This window comes from Procambarus clarkii, chromosome 19, assembly GCF_040958095.1.
Source record: "Procambarus clarkii isolate CNS0578487 chromosome 19, FALCON_Pclarkii_2.0, whole genome shotgun sequence".
Lineage (NCBI taxonomy): Eukaryota > Metazoa > Arthropoda > Malacostraca > Decapoda > Cambaridae > Procambarus > Procambarus clarkii.
The window spans coordinates 33,680,170-33,699,629 of NC_091168.1; the positions used below are offsets into that span (position 1 = coordinate 33,680,170).

General features: G+C 43.3%; 1 protein-coding gene across 2 annotated transcripts in view; it reads left to right on the forward strand.

Annotated features, from left to right (window-relative positions):
• The first annotated feature begins 1,982 nt into the window (after positions 1 to 1,982).
• Positions 1,983 to 19,460, forward strand: part of Tmep (Transmembrane endosomal protein) — a 101,980-nt gene continuing 84,502 nt past the window's right edge. For both annotated transcript variants that reach the window (XM_045740970.2, XM_045740969.2), the window contains exons 1-2: positions 1,983 to 2,185; positions 7,424 to 7,666. In XM_045740970.2, the coding sequence (XP_045596926.1) occupies positions 7,430 to 7,666 (237 nt within the window). In that variant the 5' untranslated portion in view covers positions 1,983 to 2,185; positions 7,424 to 7,429. The remainder of the gene's footprint in view (positions 2,186 to 7,423; positions 7,667 to 19,460) is intronic.

Consider the following 19,460-nt stretch of genomic DNA (forward strand, 5'->3'; position numbering starts at 1 on the left):
GCAAAGGGACCAGGTCAACAGCACCAAGTCTTGGATGGACTCCTTCATGTTCATTTAAGTCTATTAATTAAACAGCTGTTTTTCATGCTACCTCCATGCAAGGACCTGAAATATGTATTCATATCAAACAAGACATGTTTTAACTGTAGCTGATTAAGGAACATACAGCTCCTATCCCTATGCCAGGTATGTCTCTCCATGCAATTAATCTTATGAATGAAAAAATACTAATGCTGTACAATACTAAGGCTGTGGCTGACTGAACCCACATCCCTGGACTCCCTAGGTGCTTAAGAAAGAAGTTTTGGATGGGGTTTTGTGAACTTCAAGTTTGGGAGTACTTCTGGTTGAGATACTGTTGAGCTCATTATGGTTCAGTAAGTACTGCATGTACCTGGAGAGTCCAGGGACATGGGTTCGATCCCATTGTATGTGCTCACTATTTACCCATAGATACACCACATTCTTGTGATTTCATTGTGAAATCTTATGAATATTCTTAAAATAAAAAATGCACGCCTTTCTTTTATATTAGTGTTCAAACTCAATCTGTATTACTGTAGTTAAATTAATAGAAAACCCCATTATGAGTGAATTAGCACAGTGATTTACAGCATAAAGCAAATTTAATGTTATGTAAGAAAAGGTAGACTGACAAAGTTAAAGAAACCTCATAAATTCCACTCTACTCATCTTTCAATAAAGCTCTTATTCCTGTGTGTAAGCTGCTGTACAGTATTGTACTGTATATAAGAACACCTTTTGAGCAGGACGGTGGGATTGGGATTGATCCCATGGGATCGCAGGTTTGATCTCTCCATTATGCTCATAAGATTTTCTCATAGATATACTAGGTTACATTATTGTGATTTCCTTGTGTACTGCATGTACTTTAAACAAGGCTCTGGGTGCTTGGGAGGAAGCATATGTAGGAATGTAATTTAAAAATACATTAGATACTGTATTTGTCAGGAGGCACCTGATAAAAATACAGTACGTATGATATTTGACCAATCAACAGAGCTAGGATGCAAGGCAGATGCTGAGGGGGGATTGTACAGGGTAAACATTAGATTTGCTAAATTAATTCCTGCTGTTGGGGATTGGAAGTCTGTAATTAGGCTTATTGCCCATGAGTAAAGTAAACTCTCAGTGCATATACACCAAGAAATGAGATACACCTCTTGGTGAATATCTTTGTATGTTGCCAACGTTTTGCAATACCATCCTAAAGATACTCTCGTTAATGCCATATGTGGTCTCAATGAATCTATGAAATGATTAGTTAATATGGTATATAAAATATCTATGTTATCCTCGTCTGGAACTATGATGATGGACTGAACTATGGTAATCAATATCTGGAGAGATATTGACAACGCAAGCAGGCACTACCGGATGACACATCAAAGCAATGTTGGCAATTTTCTCTTAAGACATTCCTACGACGGCCTTCAGACAAATTTAACAAGCAAGCTACAACTTGGCGCGACATGGCTGTGCAGTTGGCGTAAATGTTTCGCCTTCTGGACCAGCAATTCACGTGGGCTGAACAGCAGTTAGTCAGCTGCTGCCTGTTTACCAGCTCAGCTGATCCTTGTCCTGAACCTTCCCTTTGACTTCATAACCCAAATAGTATCACTATGAAGGCGAAAATAACCACGCTGACAACTAATATATAAATAAGTATTTAACTATACATTCTTATCTTTCACATTTAAACTTAATACTAAATATGAGTAGAATATACAATACTTCTAAGTGTATACAAATGACACAAACCATCGGACAAGTTAATATAATGTCCACATTAAAACCCGGCCAGAAAATACCCTTAGGCAAAATATTGTGAGAAATAACGAACAGGTATATTTGTCTGCGTAATAAAAGTATGATTTTAGGGTATAAATGAGGGTAAGAGAGGGTAGAGAAGCGAGAGAAGGGAGGAGGAGAGGAAGGGGGCGAGAGCGCATGCGCGCCTCAGTGGGTGACAACCTCGCCATTAGAGCAGTGTAGGAGACGCTCCCGGGTTATAATTCCTGGTATAATCTCGCGCGGTCACCACCACCTCCATCCCGGCGGCGTAGTGAGGGGGGCGTGGAGTGTCCGGGGACATGTGTCGCGACCCTGCACGAGTTACTGAAGACAGCGCATGAGGCTAGTGACTTTCCCCGAGTGACCTGCGGTGAGTGACGGGTGGTGGTGGAGGGTAGCGCTCCATCTGGTACCTCTGTTCACCCTCCCTGGCTTCCTCCACCACTGTGTGTGTGTGTATGACAAGCCGCCGGCTTCCTGTCGTCATGGCGGTCACGGGTATTAATGGGCTTGAGGTAAACTCTTGGTAAATATGGGACGGGGTTGTGGGGGGGTTATAGTGTTGGTTAATGTAGCCCCCCCCATACTTCCCCTTAATGTAGCCCCCCTATACTTCCCCTTAATGTAGCCCCCCCTATACTTCCCCTTAATGTAGCCCCCCCTATACTTCCCCTTAATGTAGCCCCCCTATACTTCCCCTTAATGTAGCCCCCCCCTATACTTCCCCTTAATGTAGCCCCCCCTATACTTCCCCTTAATGTAGCCCCCCCCTATACTTCCCCTTAATGTAGCCCCCCCCTATACTTCCCCTTAATGTAGCCCCCCCCTATACTTCCCCTTAATGTAGCCCCCCCTATACTTCCCCTTAATGTAGCCCCCCCTATACTTCCCCTTAATGTAGCCCCCCCTATACTTCCCCTTAATGTAGCCCCCCCTATACTTCCCCTTAATGTAGCCCCCCCCTATACTTCCCCTTAATGTAGCCCCCCCCTATACTTCCCCTTAATGTAGCCCCCCCCTATACTTCCCCTTAATGTAGCCCCCCCCCTATACTTCCCCTTAATGTAGCCCCCCCCTATACTTCCCCTTAATGTAGCCCCCCCCTATACTTCCCCTTAATGTAGCCCCCCCCTATACTTCCCCTTAATGTAGCCCCCCCCTATACTTCCCCTTAATGTAGCCCCCCCCTTATACTTCCCCTTAATGTAGCCCCCCCCTATACTTCCCCTTAATGTAGCCCCCCCCATACTCCCCCTTAATGTAGCCCCCCCCCATACTCCCCCTTAATGTAGCCCCCCCATACTCCCCCTTAATGTAGCCCCCCCATACTCCCCCTTAATGTAGCCCCCCCCATACTTCCCCCTTAATGTAGCCCCCCCCATACTTCCCCTTAATGTAGCCCCCCCCATACTTCCCCTTAATGTAGCCCCCCCATACTCCCCGTTAATGTAGCCCCCCCATACTCCCCCTTAATGTAGCCCCCCCCCATACTTCCCCTTAATGTAGCCCCCCCCCATACTTCCCCTTAATGTAGCCCCCCCCCATACTCCCCCTTAATGTAGCCCCCCCCATACTCCCCCTTAATGTAGCCCCCCCCATACTCCCCCTTAATGTAGCCCCCCCCATACTCCCCCTTAATGTAGCCCCCCCATACTCCCCCTTAATGTAGCCCCCCCCATACTCCCCCTTAATGTAGCCCCCCCCATACTCCCCCTTAATGTAGCCCCCCCCATACTCCCCCTTAATGTAGCCCCCCCCCATACTCCCCCTTAATGTAGCCCCCCCCATACTCCCCCTTAATGTAGCCCCCCCCATACTCCCCCTTAATGTAGCCCCCCCCCATACTCCCCCTTAATGTAGCCCCCCCCATACTCCCCCTTAATGTAGCCCCCCCCATACTCCCCCTTAATGTAGCCCCCCCCCATACTCCCCCTTAATGTAGCCCCCCCCCATACTCCCCCTTAATGTAGCCCCCCCCATACTCCCCCTTAATGTAGCCCCCCCCATACTCCCCCTTAATGTAGCCCCCCCCATACTCCCCCTTAATGTAGCCCCCCCCATACTCCCCCTTAATGTAGCCCCCCCCCATACTCCCCCTTAATGTAGCCCCCCCCATACTCCCCCTTAATGTAGCCCCCCCCCATACTCCTCCTTAATGTAGCCCCCCCCCATACTCCCCCTTAATGTAGCCCCCCCCATACTCCACCTTAATGTAGCCCCCCCCCCATACTCCCCCTTAATGTAGCCCCCCCCCATACTCCACCTTAATGTAGCCCCCCCCCCATACTCCCCCTTAATGTAGCCCCCCCCCATACTCCCCCTTAATGTAGCCCCCCCCCATACTCCCCCTTAATGTAGCCCCCCCCCACTCCCCCTTAATGTAGCCCCCCCCCATACTCCCCCTTAATGTAGCCCCCCCCCATACTCCCCCTTAATGTAGCCCCCCCCCATACTCCCCCTTAATGTAGCCCCCCCCATACTCCCCCTTAATGTAGCCCCCCCCATACTCCCCCTTAATGTAGCCCCCCCCATACTCCCCCTTAATGTAGCCCCCCCCCCATACTCCCCCTTAATGTAGCCCCCCCCCACACTCCCCCTTAATGTAGCCCCCCCCCACACACTCCCCCTTAATGTAGCCCCCCCCCACACACTCCCCCTTAATGTAGCCCCCCCCCACACACTCCCCCTTAATGTAGCCCCCCACACACTCCCCCACAATGTAGCCCCCCCACACACTCCCCCTTAATGTAGCCCCCCCACACACTCCCCCTTAATGTAGCCCCCCCCACACACTCCCCCTTAATGTAGCCCCCCCCCACACACTCCCCCTTAATGTAGCCCCCCCCACACACTCCCCCTTAATGTAGCCCCCCCCACACACTCCCCCTTAATGTAGCCCCCCCCACACACTCCCCCTTAATGTAGCCCCCCCCACACACTCCCCCTTAATGTAGCCCCCCCCACACACTCCCCCTTAATGTAGCCCCCCCCACACACTCCCCCTTAATGTAGCCCCCCCCCACACACTCCCCCTTAATGTAGCCCCCCCCCACACACTCCCCCTTAATGTAGCCCCCCCCCCACACACTCCCCCTTAATGTAGCCCCCCCCCCCACACACTCCCCCTTAATGTAGCCCCCCCCCCCACACACACTCCCCCCTACACACTCCCCCTTAATGCAGCACCCACCCATGATGTGTGTGGTTTAGAGTTGGAAAACCGCCTCGTAAAATAGGCTTGCGCGATTTGACGTCTCGCATGCTTTGTGCTACTGTCTAGCGATTGAGGTTTGTTGCAGGATTATCTAAATTGATGAAATTGTTCACAAATGTGTATATGAGTGGGGAATATCTATCAATTTTAAGTTACCAGTAGGCTTATGCAATTTCTGGTAAGGGTATGCCACGTCTAAAATTTTCAGTAGTAACGACAAGAATAAAGGTGGTGTTAGTAAAATCGTGAATAATGTACTACCGTGTATGATGGACTTATTTAAAATAGGTCTGTTTGTGGACATAAAGAATAACCATTCAAATGAAGTTATCATGTAGAGCAATGGCTGGTGCAGGGTGGTGGTGATTGAGCAAGTCTCCTTTCATCTGATGCCTCTTGTTCACCTAATGGTGAATAAATACCAGAGTCGTGCAGTTGTTTTGACTGACTGCCTCGGGAAGGATGCAATGAATGGGATGTTATAATGGTACTTTTAATCTGCAAACATCAAAATGACTCCCCTTCTTCCCCCTCCCCCCCTTCAGAGCAGGAGAGATTTCTGAAATAGAGGGAATACAGAGAACCTATATGGCATGCATAGACATGACTCCTAAATTATTGGGACCATCTCAAAGGTCTCGTGATGTACTTTCTGGAAAGACGAGAGATCAAATAATGTATAAATGAGCTTTGCAATTATAGTACAGTACTGTATGTCATCTCCACTTGTTCTTGATCTCTCTGTAATGCATAAAGATGTGCCAGAGCTAGCTACTAATGTGCTCCTGTACAACTAGTCATCCCGTGAGATGGGGCTTTTTACCATCACATGGCTAGCTCTTGATACAAACTGTTCATAGACTTTGTTATTGCTGCTTAAATGCAGGAGTACCTATATTGTTAAACAGAATTGATAGTATTTTATATTATGACGGGGATGTATGTGTAAACGTACCATAATGTTATGTAAATAACAATAGTAGAAATAGAACGGATGAGTTAAGTACACTTACATGGCACACTGAAAGAATATAAAGCATCGATGAATATAGTAAATGGAATTAGCACTAGCAAAGCAAATTTACAAGTTGCTGTATTGCTGCTACCATACAGTATACAGGTACTGTATTTAACAAAAGAATAGCACTTTTCTAGACTTTATATCACAAGTTCGCAAAAGTACTGTACTGTATTCTTATAAATTGTGCAATGTTTGGCCAGGTTCTCTGGCCTTGAAAGCTGGCACCAATGTTCCATGAATACGTACTACCAACTTTTGACAGTGTTGTAGAATGAAATTTTACTGCAAGTGGGCGGTAGCCAAAATCTTTAAGATCGTCTAATCAAACCCATGTACCTAAATCTTTTTTTTATATAGTCGAGGAAAGCCTGTGTTTTGTACATTGTAGTACAGGGTAGTGCTCGGATATCCATTTTTGGCCGTTTGTTTCTCAAACCAGTGTTAAAATTAGCAGTGTACTCGCCTAGTTGTGCTTGAGGGGGTGGTTGAGCTCTGGCACTTTGGTCCCACATGTCAGTACTCTAGTGTTCTTATTTGAGTACATTTATTTTCACTTCTTCCAAGACACCCAGACACACTCAAATCTGTAGACATAGGCCTGTGGCCCATACAGGTTAGTCTTGCACATGCTGTTTCTCTAACAGATTTAAATCTTTAATTAGCATAGTAGTCTTATCAGCATTACTAATTTAATTGTATTAGCTTTGGTTAGCCTTGGTTAACCTACTTGAAAGTACTGTACTGTTATGTTAATATATTACACTACCCCCAGAAATTCTTAACTGGGTGTATCCATGCCTCCTTGGGGGCATGGGAACACATTTTAGCATGGGAAAATGTCTCTGAATATTTAAGTTGTTAGATTAGCATAATCTGTTACCATGTTTTGATTGGACAAAAATGGCAAAAATCTTGCTGGTTGTAGTTAGCTTGTGTATAGGATTTCCTGTTTTGCTATAAATTAGCAATATTTATTTTGTTTCTTTTCTACGTGTGTGTTGAGTACAGCACGGCTATTGACATCTTCTGTAGTCATAAAAAGGTTAAGAACCTCTCTAAAACTATTTTATGGATATCATCTAGCACAAAATATCTTCATGAACTGCATGTGATTTTAAAATGAAGGATAATAATTAAAGAGCACAGATGCAATGTGAAACAAAGTTGAATAATAAATTTATTGATGGATTTGACAGGGGGGGCAAATCCTTTAACTCCTGCCAGGTATGGAAATGTTATACCATATTTTACTAGGCTTGTGCAAGTGGCCTGTAGTCTTCCTATTGTCTGCATGTAGGCCACACTTCGTACACTAGTTTTAACTATACAGCAGTCAAATTTGTGGTTAACATATAATTTTTCACGTGCAACAGGTGTGAATGGTTAGCGTAATGAGTGTGGGCGATGATGGTGGCGAGAAAATTACGGCCACGATGGTAGCAACGACGGCGGTGGTAACGGGCACCACCCAGCCCTACACCACCAGCCTGCCACCCATAACATCCCCTGTCACACCTTTGGGCCCCACTGAGAACCTCCTCTTCCTGCAGACTACTGCTGCCCAGGCCATAGCTGGAGCATTTGTTTGGGCAGCGCTTCTCATCACATGTCATCAGGTAAGTTGTGCTGCAATATAATGTGGTTATTCGTATTATATTCTAATGCTGTATGTGGAGGGCTTTTCCCTTGTAGCACAGTGGTCTGTCCTCGATTTGCAATTGAGGGTTCCGGGTTCAATCCCTGGGCAGGGCAGAAGTGACTGGGCACGTTCATTTTCACCTGGTGTGTGTGTGTTTACTTGGTAATAATTAGGTTCCTGGAAGTTAGGAAGCTGTTGTGGGTTGCATCCTGTGGAAGGTCAGTAGTTGGCATAATGGGACCTCGATAAGTATAACTGCCCGAATCTCCATGCGTGTTAATGTATTTGCAAGAATGTTTAAACACCAGTGTGAGGTACTCCTAAACCCAATGTACTTCTTGTATATAAATATAAAAAGTAAATAAATTAAGGCTTCCTGTCCATCACAACAAGAATTATTTAAATTTGGCCTATGATTTTGAAAGTACAGTAACTGATTTTTTTTTCAATGTTACATTTTCCCTATAATGTCACTAATTGACAGTGAATTCTGATTTTAATCATTCATTAGCCATTGGCTATAAAAGTCTTCAGTCTTGGATGCTTTCTTATTGATGCTCTCAATTGATGGGAACACAATTTTATTTCTGCAATAATTATACAGTTTAGCATGAGCTAGAGATGGTGTACAAAATGACACTAAAATGTACTCTAAAATTTCAAAATCCAGATATATTAGGCCAAATGAGAAACTGTCCAGACAGTGGCTCCAGGTGTTTGGACACCCAATGCCTCTGACAAATGGTATTTTACTCATTTTTTGTGGTATGAATATGTAAAGTGTTCTATGAACAAATCCATAAGGGCCGTGACGAGGGTTCGAACTTACATCAGAGAGCATCCCAGACGCTGTCCAGATGCATCATGCTATTATGATTTCTGTGGTGTGTGTGTTCTATGAACTTGCTATATCCATACCACTGCAGTGGAGAAATATGTGCATGATCACTAAAATGTACCTGGCATAAATTTCCAAAATTCTAAATCAATTTCAAATTCAATAACTTTAATGTTTGCACATAAAGTATATAATTGAGTTTACACAAAATGACTGTACCTGTACATATTTGCTTAAGAGTTGCAACACTTGTACGTAATCACCAGAATTCACCCGGCAACATTTTCCAAATGTGTTTGTTACAACTTACAATAGATAATTGGCATTACAGAAGCAAACACTAATGTGAACTGCTTAATGACCACAGTTGTGGGCCTGAGCCATACTAATCCCAGCTTAGTGTAACAATGCTGCAGGATGCCTTTTTTTTTTTTTCTAAAGTGCAATAGCCTTCGAAACTCCATAAGTCAAATAGTGCTTCTGGTTGAGATACTGTACAGTACTTTAAGACATTGTTCAGTTGGAAGTGTGTGTGTGTCTGAGGAGCTCACGGATGAGAGTTCGATTCTATTTTATGGCTCCAATAGTTTTCCTTGTGTATCGTATTGTAATTTTTGTTTTGCAATCTGTTGAATGATTATCATAGTGATTATAGGAGTTTAAGCACTATAAACATGTTTAGCATTATAATATAAACAAGATCACGAGTGGTAACTGGATTTTTGGTAGACAAATTTAAACCTCGTGCAATGTTGGTCTCTAGGTCCGGTGTCACTAGTTTTGGCCAGTATTGGCGACAGCTGTTTGCGCTTGCTCATGTGTGGGTGTGTAAATAAGTGGTGTATGGGTTAGTGTTTGTGTCCTTAGTTTAAGGTGCTGGTACAAGTGGACCAGATGTATATTGATGTGGTGTTAGTTTCTACCTGCAGACCCCAATGCTATTTAATGTTGGGAGCATGTTTGACGTCAGGTTGGGCCTAGACTGAAGAGCTTACACTGGAGACTGATACAGGCAGACATACACACTTAATAATACACAGGATTTTAATAATAGGTATGGTATTACTGGCCATTTAAAGATCTTGGCAATTTTTTCCAATTGTGTTCACTTTACAATGGAATCGGTTTTGTTTAAAATGCATAGCCTATAACTTATTCACACTACATGAAATTATTTGAATTATTAATCTAAAGTCCTTGTGGAGAAAGCTAATAAGACTCTGCAGCAGTGTTCAACAGTCTGATTGACCAGGTTAATTAGTGACCAGGGATCCATGTACCCATGGCCTTTAACTCCCTCGAGATAGGTATTCCTTGAGAGGGTTGGTACTTCGGCTCCCTGAGCCAGGCTTGGGGAGTAGAACAACTCGAGTTGGCTGTGAAACCATATTAAAGTCTGAGTGGGCTGCTCATGATGAAACTCGTGAAACTGAAAAGCTGCTATTACCATCTACCACCCAAAACCACATGTTCAATTTAAAGTCCAAGTGGTTTTATGTCGTTCCCTGACCGAGTCCTCGTATACCAGCTTCGTGTCCTAAGTGATACTGTATAGTCAGTGTCTTAGCACTTTCTTCCAACAAATGCCTTTTTCTATGTTACTGAATATTGTAATTGTGGCTGCTTGATTGCCTTGGTTTTACTTAGAGTAGCGTTGAGGTAGTGCTGAGAATTCGCTTTGCTGCACAAAGTGCGAGGAGTCTTGTTAGATAGCATGACCTTCAGTGATAAGATATGATAATTTGATGACTCTTGGTCACAATGCAAGTCGAATTCTTAAAATGAATATTTTTAGTCAGTAAGATATATTTTAAACTGTAGCTATGCAGCTCAATACTTTTGTAGGCTTAAGCCTGTATGATTTATAAATTGTTTATGTAAACTAATAATGTACACAGTAAAATAATGAGGATTTTAATTATAAGAGAACTGTCTTATCCAGAAAGAATTATTTATCACTATGTATGAAAATTATTTCCAAGTACCAAAATAAATGTTTCCCAATATCAGTAAAGACCTAAACATCCTTGTTGATTAGTGGTACAGTAATTGAAAATGTTGCTCTGGTGGGCTAGTTTATTAATCAAACTCAATCATTCCATGAGTGAACGGGCAGTACCACTATAGCAGCATGTACAATGCCTCATAATGGGAATAAAACCCACAAGGATGGTGACTTGCTAGTGTTTTTGCTAGATATGGGGGGGAATTTGCTGCAGTTATATTGACGCGTTATTTGTTTAAATAACTGATTTGTAACTTTGTATGACGAGTATCTACTCGGTCAGATTAATAGGCCTATTAAATAGTTTACAAGAACCAAAGAGCATAAAAAAATACTGTAGTGTATATCCAGACTGGGGTTCTTTATTTTGGGTATGGTAGGTTTATGACTGACAGTTCTGCATTGCGTTCTTCAGGTTCCTTAAACTGCGTATATCAGGATAAGATGTACATTAGGCTGTTTTAGGCTTGGGCTAGGTTGTTTGGGAGAAAATTGCATAAGGTTACATAAATTTGTCTTAAAATATGTTGGCAGACTGTCTCGTGTATGATGTATAATCAGAGGTATGTTTTAGTAGTGAGCAGGAGATTTACAGTTAACTACTACTCTAATCTAGTTTTGAATGTCTAGTATTACACTGACTTTCTTTTCTTAGGTTTTTACCGTGCCGTAAATAGTTACTCGGGAGTTAGGCATCTGTTGCGTCCCGTGTAAGGTCAGTATATTGGCCTAGGGAATCCTTGGTAAGCCTAACAGTTCTTGCCCATGACCATGGAGTCATAAGAATTGATCGACCAGGCATGACAACCGAGAATTTTGGAGCAATCTCTGTCCTTCCCCGGCCTCTCCATACATGCCAGAAACAAGAGTTCAATCCCATTTTATCACAACAAAAATTTTTACCGATATGCTATTGTAGTTTTTAGCATATAACTATTTTAACCTTGGTTGTTACAGCTTTAATTTTAGTTTTGTGTAATGTTAGTCAAAGAGAAGCACTGGGAGAATTGTTATTCTTCAGTAGAACCCAAAACCTGAGCCGGAATGCAACTTATGACGTCACGTTCGCACCTTGTGCATAATGTGTATAAAACAACTTTTTTTTTATTTTGTTAGGTTTGGGTAGGATTGGATGGATTGGTTTTACTTAGAGTAGCGTTGAGGTAGTGGTGAGAACTCGCTAAGGTCTTGGACCATTCTTTCCCTGGTTGTCTGGTGGTTGTGGTCTTTGTGCCTCTAAAGAACGCCAGTGTTTACCTTTGACATTTCTAGTAAGTGTAGCATAACTGTTGGGTAACATTACAGGCGTGGGAGCCTCGTATGGGCCAATAGGCCTACAGTAATTGCCGTTTTTTCTAATGTTCTCAAACTGGGTGTTTGCGTTGCCTGAATGCACTCCCGCACACGTGTTCCAAGTTGGCTCTTGTCAACAAAGCAGCCTTGGAACAGGCGTGCCCACCAGTGATGACTCGAGGTGATACCCCAGCTTGATAACCAACCCTGGTGTAGTGGGCGTGAGGAAGTGATGAGTTTAGGGGTTGCGTCAGCGCCGTGGTGGGTGGGGCATCGCCCTAGCATTGCCTGGGGGAGATGTTAGCGGTTACCTTGGTCCCTCCAGGTCATCCCCCCACCCCTCCCACCCTCCTCATGACTTCACTTGCTCTTTCTCGGGGACTTCTGCTACGCATCTCCTCCCTCTGCAGTTACTTGGCCCTCCCCCCACCACATCCTTCCCTCCACACTGGGCCACTTCCCTCCACCCCAACTCGTTCACTTCCACCCTCTCTCCCCCCCCCCCCTCCCCATTCAGTTGCCAGTTGCTCTGCCTTTCCAGTTGATCTACCACAGGTGCCACCTTGCCCCACGACCTTCAGAAACTCCCCCTCCCCCACTCCTCTCCTCAGTGTCTTCAGCTGCTCATCCTCTTCCTGTCTCGTTGCTCTGCCTTACCCCCTCACCACCCACTCTCTCTCCTCCTCGCCTGCAGCTTCTATGCTGACCCTCCCTCCCCCTCCACCCCGTGAACCAGGAAGCCTCGTGCAGTATGAAGTCAGTACGCGTCGCCACCCTTTGCCACCTTACTCATTCTCACTATACTGTATACATATTTATGTGTATCGTATACATGTACCGCGGTACATGGCTGAGATGTGATGCGCCTAGTTGACGCTGTGCTCGCATCCTGAGCTTAAAAATGGCTTAAAAGCATTTTGTAAAGATTTTTATTTAAATGTCGTGAGGTATTAATTGGCAAAGCGTGTTATTGTTTATATCAATAGGTGGAAGGCTTGTTTGGTTTGTAACTGCAGTGTGTAAAGTGTTACACATTATTAAACGGTCTGTTCCAGCGGTCCGTTTGGTATTTTTCCCAGAATGGCAGATGTTTCCTCTGTAATGGAACCTATAACCTATTTCCAAGCACAAGTGTATCTAAACCTGAGGCGATGTATGGGAGTTGTTTTGCGCTTTATATATATATATATATATATATATATATATATATATATATATATATATATATATATATATATATATATATATATGTATATTATGTATATATATATATATATATATTATATATATATATATATATATATATATATATATATATATATATATATATATATATATATATATATATATATATATATATATATATATATATATATATATATATATATATATATATATATATATATATATATATATATATATATATATATATATATATATATATATATATATATATATATATATATATATATATATATATATATATATATATATATATATTATATATATATATATATATATATATATATATATATATATATATATATATATATATATATATATATATATATATATATATATATATATATATATATATATGTCGTACCTAGTAGCCAGAACTCACTTCTCAGCCTACTATTCAAGGCCCGATTTGCCTAATAAGCCAAGTTTTCCTGAATTAATATATTTACTATAATTTTTTTCTTATGAAATGATAAAGCAACCCTTTTCTCTATGTATGAGGTCAATTTTTTTTTATTGGAGTTAAAATTAACGTAGATATATGACCGAACCTAACCAACCCTACCTAACCTAACCTAACCTATATTTATAGGTAAGGTTAGGTTAGGTAGCCAAAAAAAGCTAGGTTAGGTTAGGTTAGGTAGGTTAGGTAGACGAAAAAACATTAATTCATGAAAACTTGGCTTATTAGGCAAATCGGGCCTTGAATAGTAGGCTGAGAAGTGCGTTCTGGCTATTAGGTACGACATATATATATATATATATATATATATATATATATATATATATATATATATATATATATATATATATAAATTTATTTTCAATAAAATATGCAGAAAATCAACACGATTGTTAAATCTGACAATAAAAAAATTTGATGCGCTTGACTTGGGTTCAAATTCAGACAATTTCTTTGTGTAACTTTAAATAAATCAGTACAGTAATGGATGTACTACACGGGTGTACAATTAGTCTAAAACCAAACCCATATTTTTGGCATAGTAACACTTGGCTTATGAATTAAAAGGTGATACATATTGGGGATAAAAGGTGATACATATTGGGGATAAAAGGTGATACATATTGGGGATAAAAGGTGATACATATTGGGGATAAAAGGTGATACATATTGGGGATAAAAGGTGATACATATTGGGGATAAAAGGTGATACATATTGGGGATAAAAGGCGATACATATTGGGGATAAAAGGCGATACATATTGGGGATAAAAGGCGATACATATTGGGGATAAAAGGCGATACATATTGGGGATAAAAGGCGATACATATTGGGGAAACAGTGTGGATTGCCATTACAGCGCTAGGACCCACCGTTATTGGCAAAATTGATATCACGAAATTAGGATAACACTTTAAAGAACTAACGTAATCATAACGCGAGGTTATAGACATCTTTCACCACCACAGTGTTCACGCTTGAGAGGTTCTGGGGCAAGCCCGGATCAGCCTCTGGAGAGATCTGACATAAAGCTTGAGTGTGTGGGAGGGGGGCGGCGACACGTCATGTGGGGGTTATCTTGAGGTTATCTTGATTTCGGGGCTTAGTGTCCCCGCGGCCCTGTCCTCGACCAGGCCTCTACCCCCAGGAAGCAGCCCGTGACAGTTGACTAACTCCCAGGTACCTATTTACTGCTAGGTAACAGGGCATCAGGATGAAAGAAGCTCTGCCCATTGTTTCTCGCCGGCGCCCGGGGATCGAACCCGGGACGACAGGATCACGTGTCCAGTGTTCTGTACGCTCAGCAGCCGGGTCCCCCGGCTAGGGGAGCCTAGCCTTTCGTACCAACTGGAGGACTGTAGAATGTGGGTCACTATTGCCTTGTCAGGGCCGAGGTTCATCAAGCATTTACCCATCCTCTTACGAAACCTGTGCATCTTTGAACAGTTCTGCCGGTTTTGCACATTTATTAAACAGTTGATGGATTTCGAAACATAAAGACATTGTTTACAACAATAATTATCTTGGAATATGAAGTTTCCAAGTTCATAAACTGTTAAATGTCAATGAAGCAGCCATGATTGTTGAAAGAGGTACAGGTTTCGTAAGCGGATTCGTAAATGCTTGACGAATCCTGACAAAGGCCTTTCCGGTTGTCTGCAGCTATCCACTGTTTACCCTGTGTGTGTATTCACCTAGTTTTGCTTGTGGGGGTTGAGCTCTGGCTCTTTGGTCCCGCCTCTCAACCGTCAATCAACAGGTGTACAGATTCCTGAGCCTACTGGGCTCTATCATATCTACACTTGAAACTGTGTATGGAGTCAGCCTCCACCACATCACTGTCTAATGCATTCCATTTGTCTACCACTCTGACACTAGAAAAGTTCTTTCTAATATCTCTGTGGCTCATGTGGGCACTCAGTTTCCACCTGTGTCCCCTAGTGTGTGTGCCCCTCGTGTTAAATAGCTTGTCTACCCAATCAATTCCCTTGAGAATCTTGAATGTGGTGATCATGTCCTCCCTAACTCTTGTCTTCCAGCGAAGTGAGGTTTAATTCCCATAGTCTCTCCTCGTATCTCATACTTCTCAGCTCGGGTACTAGTCTGATGGCAAACCTTTGAACCTTTTCCAGTTTAGTCTTATCCTTGACTAGATATGGACTCTTTGCTGGGGCTGCATACTCCAGGATTGGCCTGACATATGTGGTATACAAAGTTCTGAATGATTCCTTACACAAGTTTCTGAATGCCGTTCTTATGTTGGCCAGCCTGGCATATGCCGCTGATGTTATCCTCTTGATATGGGCTGCAGGGGACAGGTCTGGCGTGTCAACCTTCAAGTCTTTTTCTCTCTGACTCTTGAAGGATTTCATCTCCCAGATGATACCTTGTATCTGGCCTCCTGCTCCCTACACCTATCTTCATTACATTACATTTGCTTGGGTTAAACTCTAACAACCATTTGTTCGATCATTCCTTCAGCTTGTCTAGATCTTCTTGAAGCCTCAAGCAGTCCTCCAATCCTTCTCATAATTTTGGCATCGTCAGCAAACATTGAGAGAAATGAATCTATACCCTCCGGGAGATCATTTACATATATCAGAAACAAGATAGGACCGAGTACAGAGCCCTGTGGGACTCCACTGGTGACTTCACGCCAATCTGAGGTCTCACCCCTCATCGTAACTCTGCTTCCTATTGCTTAGATACTCCCTTGTCCACTGGAGCACCTTACCAGCTACACCTGCCTGTCTCTCCAGCTTATGTACCAGCCATAGTGTGTCAAAGGCTTTTCCGACAATCCAAGAAAATGCAGTCCGCCCAGCCTTCTCTTTCTTGCTTAATCTTTGTCACCTGGTCGTAGAATTCTATTAAGGCAGTCAGGCAAGATTTACCCTCCCTGAACCCATGTTGGCGATTTGTCATGAAGTCCCTTCTCTCCAGATGTGTTACTAGGTTTTTTCTCACGATCTTCTCCATCACCCTGCATGGTGTAAAAGTCAAGGACACTGGCCTGTAGTTTAGTGCCTCTTGCCCCTTCTTTGTATATTGGGACCACATTCGCCGTCTTCCATGTTTCTGGTAGGTCTCGCGTAACCTACTGTACACTATGGAGAGTGGCAAGCAAAGTGCCTCTGCACACATTCAGTACCCATGGTGAGATCCCGTCTGGACCAACAGCCTTTCTAACATCCAGATCCAGCAGGCATCTCTTGACCTACCTCTCTTGTAATTTCGAATCCTTCCAAGGCCGCCTGGTTTACTTCCCTTTCTCCTACCACAGTGACCTCAACTTGTTCTATTGTGAAGACCTCCTGGAACCTCTTGTTGAGTTCATCACACACCTCTGTCATTCTCTGTATACCTGTCCTCGCCTGTTCTAAGTTTCATTACCTGTTCTTTCATTGTTTTCCTTCTGATGTGACTGTGGAGTAGCTTTGGTTCAGTCTTGGCTTTGTTTGCTATATAGTTTTCATAATTTTTCTCTGCTTCTCTTCTCACACTAATATACTCATTCCTGGTTCTCTGGTATCTCTCTCTGCTTTCTGGTGTTCATGTTATTCTGGAAGTTCCTCCACGCCCTTTTGTTCAGTCCCTATGCTTCCATACATGCCCTATTATACCATGGATTCCTCTTTTGCTTCTCGGATTTTTCCCTTTGGGCCGGGATGAGCCTGTTTACTGCCTCCTGACACTTTTGGGTGACATAGTCCATCATATCTTGTACAGACTTATCTCTGAGGTCTGTGTCCCAAGGTATTTCCCTTAGGAAACTTCTCATCTCCTCATAGTTCCGTTTTCGGTGTGCCAGCCTTTTGTTTCCTAGTTCTTTTTTGGGGGGAGATAATTCCTAACTCTACCAGGTACTCAAAAGTTGTGTGGGTGGGGGGGAGGGGGTTGATGTTGAGACTATTTGCTACGTCATAAAATATTTATAATGCTAACACCTATAATGAGGAATGAGCTTGTTAGTCACTGGAGTTCAATGGGGCTCTTCTCGGCTCATCTTCCCACCTTAATGCATTACATTTTTAACAGCAGCAAACCGTTGAAATACGACGTAATTGGAATAAAATGAAAGCACTGATATTGTAGTTTTGTACGTCTCTCTCGATGGGTTAGGTGGGTTGCTTGGGTTAGCAAGTTTCTGGTTGGGTAAATATAGAGGCCATTGTGTGGTCTTTATATTTTCTTGGGGATTAATTGGCTTGTGATTTATTGTGCAATATTTGTTGTGCTATATTTGTTTTATTTGTGAACCCGTAGCCTATCCACTTGGACTGGACGGTAGAGCGACGGTCTCGCTTCCTGCAGGTCGGCGTTCAATCCCGGACCGTCGTAAGTGGCTTGGGGCTCCATGCTGATAATTACCTTACCGTGTGAACCAGTAGTGACTCGTGATAATTTGCATATACTCGCTCACACAGTTGATTGACAGTTGAGAGGCGGGACCAAAGAGCCAAAGCTCAATCCCCCGCAAGCACAACTAAGCAAGTACAGGATCCTAAATACGTTAGAGACCGAGTATGGTAGCCTTATTTAGCAATAATCAGCGTAGGTGACACACTCAAATATCTAAGAGTATGATAGTGCTTTACTTCCCTTTCTCCTAGCACAGTGACCTCGCCTTGTTCCATTGTGAAGACCTCCTGTGTGGGGGGGGGGGGGTTGTTGGGGTGTTCTAAAGTCGATTCTCAAGAATCGACTTGAGAATGGTCCAGGACGGACTGAAACGTCGTCGTCCCTTCACCTTCTAGTGTGTGGTCTGGTCAACATGGTGTTTATCATACTCGTAATACAGTGGCATTGTGAAGTTATTACATCATCATACTCTTTGTTGTGTTGTGAGCCCGGGGGTGTGAAGGTTGGCTGGGTCGGTAAGCAACCACAATGTATACAATTTATTCTCTCTACGGAAACTCCAACCACTTGGGGCCTCGTAGCCTGGTGGATAGCGCGCAGGACTCGTAATTCTGTGGCGCGGGTTCGATTCCCGCACGAGGCAGAAACAAATGGGCAAAGTTTCTTTCACCCTGAATGCCCCTGTTACCTAGCAGTAAATAGGTACCTGGGTGTTAGTCAGCTGTCACGGGCTGCTTCCTGGGGGTGGAGGCCTGGTCGAGGACCGGGCCGCGGGGACACTAAAGCCCCGAAATCATCTCAAGATAACGCAGCTGTTTTTATACCACAGGTAAATGTATGTATAAGTAGGTTACACTATACATTACTACAGCCTAACCTTAGGCTGATATAATCTGATAACACTTTAAATGTTAAGGTATATTTTAGGGCATAGGCTGCCTTAGATTGGCTGCGGTAACAGTACAAATTTGGTCATGTAATACTGGCTGTATCTTAGAGAAATGTTGTGAATTTCTTTACGAACGTATTATTGATTATTGGCCCGCGGGGGGGGGGGGGGGAGGTGGTGGTGATGTACAGTCTTTCACTTATTTTTGTAGTTCTGTACCATTTTCCCCCCCCCTTTACCACTTTTTTTTTTAGCCTACAAACTCAAATTACTATCATGGCATAATTTAATCTGCGTCGAGACTAAGGTTACGCGAACAAGGTCAACTTTTCTGGGTGTTCTGCATGTGAAAAGGCTTTGCGAGCCTTTGTCTTCTCCTGCCATTGAAATTCTTACTTTCACCACGTAGAGCCTGACAGCCGAGTGGACAGCGCTTCGGATTCGTAGTCCTGAGGTTCCGGGTTCGATCCCGGTGGAGGCTGAGACAAATGTGCAAGAAAGTTTTTCACCCTGATGCCCCCTGTTACTTGGCAGTAAATAAGTACCTGGGAGTTAGACAGCTGCTACGGGCTGCTTCCTGGGGGTGTGTAACAGACCTGGTAGAGGACCGGGTCGCGGGGACGCTAAGCCCTCGAAATCTCAAGATAACCTCAAGATAACGTGTCCGTTAGCTCTAGC